General features: G+C 36.8%; 1 protein-coding gene and 1 long non-coding RNA gene across 4 annotated transcripts in view; one reads left to right on the forward strand and one right to left on the reverse strand.

Moving 5' to 3' along the window:
* The window catches only part of TTC29 (tetratricopeptide repeat domain 29), a 255,421-nt gene that overhangs the window by 213,126 nt on the left and 33,553 nt on the right, over positions 1 to 8,742 (reverse strand). For all 3 annotated transcript variants that reach the window (XM_082389007.1, XM_082389008.1, XM_082389006.1), the window contains one exon: positions 730 to 953. In XM_082389007.1, coding sequence (XP_082245133.1) covers positions 730 to 953 — 224 coding nt within the window. The remainder of the gene's footprint in view (positions 1 to 729; positions 954 to 8,742) is intronic.
* Positions 916 to 8,742, forward strand: part of LOC309627261 — a 31,519-nt gene continuing 23,692 nt past the window's right edge. The window contains exon 1 of the long non-coding RNA XR_014243638.1: positions 916 to 8,714. This is a non-coding gene — a long non-coding RNA (uncharacterized lncRNA). The remainder of the gene's footprint in view (positions 8,715 to 8,742) is intronic.

The following is an 8,742-nucleotide window of genomic DNA, read 5'->3' on the forward strand; positions in this document are numbered from 1 at the left end:
GGATTTCCTTTCTTTGATTATATAAAATGACCAATTATGAATATGTAAATAAGAAATACTTATGACAACAATATTGGTATAATTATAGTAGAGACTAAAATATTTTCTTCAATACTTGAAGCATATAGACTTTCTGGAAAATTTTAGGATACCAAAAAAAAAAAAAAGGAATTTATTAGAGATGATGTGATGGAAAATATAAAATTAACAATTTTATTCATAATTGTAAATTGCAGGCTTTTTATGTCTCCTCACTATTCACTAATAAAAATTCTCTGATAGAAATCTATAGAACTTATGGATAAAATCTTTAAATTACATTATACAAATACAAGAAAATAAGTATAATTGTCAAGTTATAGTACTCTGAAAGTGTCTCCTCAGTGAAAGTCAATATTCAGATTGTATATAAAAAAAAAACTATGGAACGATGTATAATTAATGATACCAAAGATTTTAATACATTGGAAAGCCCTGGAGATGTTATTAGGTGCTATTCATTGTCTTCCCTGGCTTAGAGTGACATCACCAGGATGGCCGTGTGTCTGGGCAGCCTTGTGATTCAGCGTCCTCTACCATTTATTCCATTAAGATGCTTAGCTGACTAGGTTGAATTGTGCTAGGGTGTCTCAATGTTTTAAATTCATACTTGAAACAATTTGGAACCTTCCCTCAGGCGCTCACTGTTCTGTCTTCTGCAGTGCTGCTTCCCCAAATCCTTCCACTCACCTTTCCTTTCAGCTGCTTCGGCCCTGGTCAGGTAGTAGTAGAAGTGATCCAGCTTGTCAGGCTGCTCTTCCAGGGGTCTCTGCAGCCAGAAGAGGGACCTTACTTTTGCAGCCTCCCTCAGGGCATCCCACTTCTCCATCAGAGCAAAGAGCTCAGTAAAAGACTTATGATAACCATCTCGCAGCATGTCCACACAGATGTTCTTCTTGTATGAGTTCCGGTAACTGGGAATAAGAATCAGAACACTGAACACGTTATTTTAATCCTTTAAATCTGTGCAGTGTTTTGATCCTATAATAATTAAAGGTTGAATCATGCTGCTTTTTTGTCCCTCAGTGGAAGCGCTGAAAACAATCTTGACCTCAAACACTTATAACTGAACAACTTCAGTTTAATGAAAGATGCCAGGAGCTATCTAAATACAGTAATTTTAGTGAAATTACATTATAAATATATCAGTTCCAGAGCTGAGCTCCCTTTGATAAGGACAAATAAGCTAGCTGACTGATGTTTTAGTCTATTTGGGCTGATATAACAAAATACCCCTGACTGAGTAGCTTATAAACAACTGAAATTTATTGCTCAGAGTTCTGCAGGCTGGAAATCCAAGATCAAGGCTCCAGGAAGGTCACCTTCTGGTGAGGGCCCTCTTCCTGGTTCACAGCCAGCATTTTCTAGTCATATCCTCACATAGTATAAGGAGCTAGGGAATAATTTGGAACCTCTTTTATAAGAGCACTAATCCCATTCATGAGCGCCCCACACTCCTGACCTAATCACCTTCTAAAAGCCCCAGTGACCTACAGCTTTGGGGATTAGGATTTCAGTATATGAATTTTAGGGAACACAACATTCAGGCCATAGCAACTGACAGTATCCAAAAATACTTAATACATTAGCCACCCACCAAAACAAAACAAAAAAACAGTAAGGCAAGCAAAATTCAAATGTGTTGTTGAATATCAAAACAAAGCTCTATTAAGTGGTTTCACTGTATGTTATGGAGGTTCATTCATTCATTAATTCATTTATGCAGAAAATGTTTATTGAAATCTCTTGCTAAATATATTTTAAAAATTATTTTCAGTTAGGACGAACTTAATGATTTGTTATATTACTATTTCACTTCTAACAATAATAAATCATATGCAAGGAGATGAAATGACAATTGAATAGTCCATTTATTTATTCAACAAATAGCTATTGAGCTTCCTGCTAAGTGCCAGGCATTGTTCTAGACCAAATAGATTCAATGCCCTTGTGAAGTGTATATTCTAGTGGGAGAACACAACCAACAAATAAGCAAACAAATCATAAATAATTTCAGATGATGAAAATTGCTATATAGGAAATAAAATGGTTATGGAATAACAGCTGTGTGGTGGCTATTATTATACTTAGCAAGAGGCCTAATGATATAGCTTTATACTAATTATTTTACATTTTTTTAAATAGGAGACAATTAAATATTTAGAACTGACTTGATGTGCTACTACTATCAATAAGCATTTCAGTGTGGAGTGGAGACAGTCTGGAATTAGAACACCTGAGGTTGAGGTCAGCTCTTTCTAACCTCTCTGGACTTCATTTCTTCTCATCTGTGACATGTGTACATTAATCTGTATTAATCTATGCCCTACCTACATCACAGGATTCTTCTAAGAACCAAGCAAAATTAAGTATGTGAAGATGCTCTGAGAAACATGAAGTCCTGCGATAGACTCACCCTACAGAGTTTAAAAAACAAATGAAACAAAAATGCCCAGCTCCCATCGCCAATAATTTTTTACTCAGGGGATCAGCTTAGGTCTAGAACAAAATACATACAGTGAGGAAGGGAGTGGGGAGAGGGAAGTGAAAAAAAAAAAAAAAAGGGGGGGGGAAAGACCCAGATCATGGACTCCTCAAAGCCATGGTAAGAAGTTTGGACTCCAAGCTAAGAGTGGGATAGAGCCGTAGAAGGGTTTGGGTCAGGGAAATGAGTCAAAGAGATTGTCTTTTAGAAAAATCATCTGGAAGGAATGTCCCAGCTGAACTGCAACCCTCCTGTACCCGGTGGCCAGTACAAGCCACCTATTGTTATAGAACTAGTCCACAAAGAGAGTACGGAAACCACAGTCCCAGGCCAAAAAGTCACAAACCACCATCTTGTCAAAATGATGACCAAAAATATTTGAAATGGAAAGGACAGAAGCTATCACAGATTTTTGTTTCTGCCCTCTAGCCGAGAGTGTGGAGAAGGAAACAGTGAGATGCTGACAAGGGCCAGGTCCTCTCTCCCCTACCCCCACGCCCCTGCCCTTACACAAGGGCATGGAAAGGCAGCAAAAGTCAATGCAGAGACTTTCTCAGCAGAAGAGGACCGGAACCAGCCCACACAATGTCCCATAGCCCCTGAATGGTACGGGCCGAACACCGTAATTGTCTAGCGGGCTCCGAGTGTGTGACATAAAAGTTAATGGGAAGACTGGGTAAAAATATGAATGAGCACAATAATGAAATTCTTTTACACTTAAAAAAAAATAAAAATAAAAAAATAAATTCAAAATATTTGGAAAATACCCATGATAAAAAAAAAAAAAGTTAATGGGAAGAGAGGGCTGGTATGTTTAACACAATGTTGCTGGCCACAGCAAGGGGATGTGTGCTAAAAGGCTGTCGGATGCGCTGGGGACTGGGGACTGAAGGGGGACACAGCTGTAACTCTGCGGATAAGCAGCACTGCGGAGCTACTGAAAGAGTCAGGTCAGCATATTTCCAGAGCTGACAGAAAAGGATGAATCGAGTACATCAGTGACGGACCCCTGGACAGCATCCCATAGGTTAGGAACGCATTCAACTCCAAGTAAGAGAAAACTCGGCTCACAGTGCCTTCAGAACTAGACGTTTCTATTTCTCACAGCACAAGACACCTAAAGGTAGGCAGCTGCTGGTCTTGGTTCCATGGCCTGGCAAGTTCAAAGCCCATGCCTCTGGGATTATTTTATCCTTCCCCTCACTGGTCACTGGAGGGCTGCCCCAGCTCCAGACATCATGTCCACCTTCAAGGCAAGAAGAAAGGGGAGAGTTCGGTGGCATCAGCTGTGTCTTTCTCTATTATTGGGGAAAACAAAAGCATTCCTGCAACTTCTGTTGGAGTTCCACTTTGGTTCCATGGGTGAGAACTGTGTCACGTGGCCATCCCTGGCTGCAGGAGGCTAGAAAAACAAATATCCTGCCTGTTTGGGGGTACATTGCTGCCCCCAAATGAAACTGGAGTTATGTTAGCAAAGAGGGAGAAATGGATACCAGGGAGGCAAGTTCAATGTCTATCACAAGGTCCTAGATCAAGACCTGGGAGTAAATGCTGACAAACTTCCACTCTGAAGTTTGCCAGAGAAAGTTGGGCAGGATGCCCAGTTAAATTTGAATATCACAGAAACCACGAACGATTTTTTCTTAGTATTAGTGTGCCCCAAATATTGCATGGGAATACTTACACCAAAAATATTTGTTTTTTTTGAAACTCAAATTGAAGTGTATGTTGTATTTTTATTTGCTAAACCTAGTAACCCTATTTCCCTCTACCCTGCACTCATGCTGTGTTGCTTCTACGTGGGAAAACAGGGTGAGGGGAAGGAGTGTTAGAATCTGAATAACCTGAGAAATCACTGAATTGGACTGACTTTACCTAAGAGGGATGAGATTGGAATTTTACACTAGGGAGGATCAAGGTTTAGGGCCAGGAATTAAAATTAAGTCATAAAAAAATAAAGACTTTCAATTTAGCATGCTTGAGCTTGTTGACTCTGAAATTCACACCAGATCCAAGAGAATAGAACCAGGAGCGGGGAGAAGAAACGGGAGATTCTGGTGTTCATGCAAAGGAGAGGCCACGGGGGTTGAACTGAAGTAAGGCAGGGGGATAAATAGAAGTAGGTGGATTCAATACATATTTAGGAGATAAAAATACCGATTACTTGGTGACTGACTGGATGTTGGGGCTGATGGAAAGAGAAGAGCTAGGGTGACAGCCAGGAGTCGCGTGTGGGTATTTGGTAATTTGCTAAAGAGGGGAACACAAAAGAATGAACAGGTTTGGGGAAAGATAATAAGTCTGGGTTCAGATAACTTGAGTTTGAGGAGACTGAAGGGGACATCCAGATGGTACCCAAAAGGGCAGTATGAGGGATGGTAAGGAGGTTTGAGGGGACAAGGGGGGACAATAATTAATATCCAACCTTGCCTCAAACAAGCACTGCCACACAGAGAACAAGCTTATGGTTACCAAAGGGGGAAGGTGGGGAAAGGGACAAATTAGGAGTTTGGGATTAACAGATACACACTGCTGTGTATAAAATTGATAAGCAACAGGGACCTACTGTATAGCATGGGGAACTGTATTCAATATCTTGTGATAACCTATAATGGAAAAGAATCTGGAAAAGAATATCTATATGTATACATATATATCTATATATACATGTATATATAACTGAATCGCTTTGCTGTATACCTGAAACTAACACAACATTGTAAATCAACTCTACTTCAATTAAAAAACAACAACAAGCACTGCCACCTTTGTATGTCTATGCCTTGGCTGCCAGCATGTTTTCCTGTGAGTGAAGAAAACATACTGGGGCAAAAAAATTATAAATAAATAAAAATTAGAACGTTGATTTAAACAATGAGAATAAGTACATGTCAGGAGGCCATCTCAGTTCTAATCCCAGCAGGGACAGAAATGCAGAACATCATTCCCTGGGCCTTATTTCCCTCACCTGGAAGACGAGGGTGCTTTGGCTGGATTTGGTCCACCCAGCATCTAGTTTCATGTCCACAGACGGCAGTACTCCAAAGTATTTTTGGAAATGGCACATCACATATCATCTTGGTGGGGCTTGATTTCAAAGACTCCCTAACCAAGGGATGGATCAGTGACCCAAATTAAGCCACTGGCCTCTCTCTCAGGATTTTGAATCTTGAGGCAAGAAACACAAAGATGTAGAAGGTTGCTGGAGCTCAGTCAACCTGGCAGTGCCATCCTGACAAGAGTTGCAAGTAGTTCTTACTACCTAGACCCATTCAAGGGTCCCATGTCTTTTCCTTTTCTTTTGGGCCGGGTTCTCCCCTAAATTCAGCTAGTTACCAAATATCTTTCTAATAAAATCATTTCCATTTTATTTGGTCAGAATCAGTTTCTGCTGCCTGTGACCAAAGAATACGAACTGATTCAGAAGGGATTGTCTTGGTACCCAAGACATCTTTCAGCCTCAAAACATCCATGATATATAATTAATATCAATTTTTAAAATTTCTAGTAAATTTTTTAAAAAGACCATTCTTTGCAAAAGAGATTTCAAATAGAGATGTATTAAAAATGCCTATATAACTATGCTGATATCATCTCTATTTTATACACAGTTTTGTGTGCACACACATATGTACGTATGGTATTATTTAAGCCTCATTACTAATATTTGAGAGCCAGAAAGAGCAATTAGTGTTTTACTAAATGGGTTCCTATTTCAACCTTCATAGTTAATGAATATCATTTCTTTTAGCCAGAATAATTTTCATTTTTTAAATTTGCTATCTGAAAATATTTATAAAATTATATGTCAATTTCTACCATTATATGTGAATTTCTCAGGCTTTATATTTCATAACAGAGAATCATAGCCCAAAGTTTACTTGCTTTACAAAAAGGAATTTTTAAAAAATGCAAAGAGAATCCAAATTCATTATTTTATTTATTTCATTTGGACATGAAGTTATTAGTCTTTGGTTTTATTTACATATTAAAACAAATACTTATCTAAATTAAAACATGCTCTCTTTAAGTATCAGAAGAAGAAAAATCTCCTTGACCTGAAGTCACTATACTGGGTGGAAGCTAAGAATTCTAGTAAAATTTCTGGAGAGATTTGATATCATGGAGTTTGAGGAGAGTTCTCCTGACAGAAAAGAGGCCATTCATAGAAGGAGAAGTTGTGACATTCACAGATATGCTGAATATCTAGAAATTTATATCCTAAGGAAGATCTTTGCCACTGCAGATACCTAAGGCTTTACCAGGCTAAGGGATGTAGCTGGAGAAGAATGGTTTTAAGAATGGAATTAAGTGGTCATGCATTTTATATGGATTTTTATTACTATGTAAGGCATTATTCAATAGAGATTCTAAATACTTTGAATTTACATCCAAATTTCCCCAAAAATTCTAAGTTAAAAATGTCTGTATACTGGAATAAAGTAAATCTGAACAATCTGACATAACTCCATAGCAGCTGAATGTGTGGAGATGCTGGGAAAGGGGGAACTTTCTATTAAACAGCCACGGAGGAGATATTATATCATTTTTAAATTCTACCTTAAACCATTTTGAATAGCTACTATTTATAGAGCACCTATGATGTGTCAGACATCATTTCTAAATCACACAATAACTCTACAAATACTACTTCCATTTTTACAGATAAAGAAACCATCTTCAGTGAGGTTGTGACTTACCCAAAATCATATAAGCTAATAAGTGGCAGAGGTGGGTTTCACACCCAGGTTTCTCTGATTCCAAATTCTGAATTTTTTCTCTTTACCACATTGCCTCCTATTATATCAAATATTGTTAAGTTTTCTTCTCCTCCTCATCCTGCACACGTTTTTTGGGTTTACTTGTATTGATTGTTTAGAAATTTGACATCATTATGCAAGTATGATGTCACTCTCCAATTAGAAAGCCATTATCTTTCTTGGGAGTAACATATACACACTACTATATATAAAATAGATAAACAAAAAGGACTTACTGTATAACACAAGGAACTATACTCAATATTTTGTAATATACATATATATATAACTGAATCACTTTGTTGTACATCTGAAACTAACACAACATTGTAAATCAACTACACTTCAATCAAAAAGAAAAAAAAGAAAGCCATTTTCTTTATCCATGTTAATCCACATTTGCGCTGGATTGGGGAAAGAGACTAGTGTTATTTTGTGACTCAGAGAATCCCCTTCCTTAAAATGAGGGAGCAGACAACCAGTATCATCCATGCAAAGCAAATTAAATAGATGTGATTCCCACACAAACGTGTAAAGTCTAATGGGGAAAACACTGGCAAACATAAAACAAACATAAAAAAGGATACAATTGTACGAATATGAAAAACATGAATGAATAGATATGTCAATCTATCTTATTCTCTTTGTACTTAGGTATTTATACTAGTTATTACATGGACTTTCAAAATTAAAATGCATTATCAACTATTCTAATATATGATTAATATATTTAACATATTTTTTCATAAGTCAAACTGAAATACTGTATCAAGGTGAAGCTGCACATTCAGTAAAATATTTCAAAAGCAGTTCAATAAGCTCAATACTTTAAAACAAGATCATAAAACTTTTATTTAATCTGACAAAGATAAACTCAAAAGATATGTTATATCTAATCAAAAGCCAGGATAATACTTTTATTCCATTAAGTTAACATTTATAAGTCACTAGTGGGTTATCTATGTGTCAGTAACAACAGTCTTACATTCATATTGTAGGGATAAATGTTATTGGAATCACCCACGGGATAATTACATTGACACTTAAATTAATACTTAAATAGCTTCAGTTAATATAATTTCCATGGAATAAAGTGAATCTCTATTCTTACTCATACTTTTCAGTGTAGGTAGATATTATGTATAATTTGAGGGAGGAAAAAATCCATTTCTTGACACACACACATACTGATAAAACTCATATGTCGTGTGGATATGTTTCATAGTTTTTTTGTGTGTATGAAAAGGATACTTTTCTTTCCTAAAAAGCTAAAACAAGGACATAGCATTTCTTTAGCCACATAAATACATAAAGAGAGAGGAATTAGAAAGAAAAAAATTAACTATGTTTGAAATGATTTTACTTTAAAAGCATATAGAATGCTTTTACAATGAAAACTGAAAGCGTTTTTCTTAATATTACACACTTAGGTTTTTAACAATTGATTGATATGGATTA

Source organism: Balaenoptera borealis (assembly GCF_965194805.1).
Source record: "Balaenoptera borealis genome assembly, chromosome: 4".
Taxonomy (NCBI): Eukaryota; Metazoa; Chordata; class Mammalia; order Artiodactyla; family Balaenopteridae; genus Balaenoptera; species Balaenoptera borealis.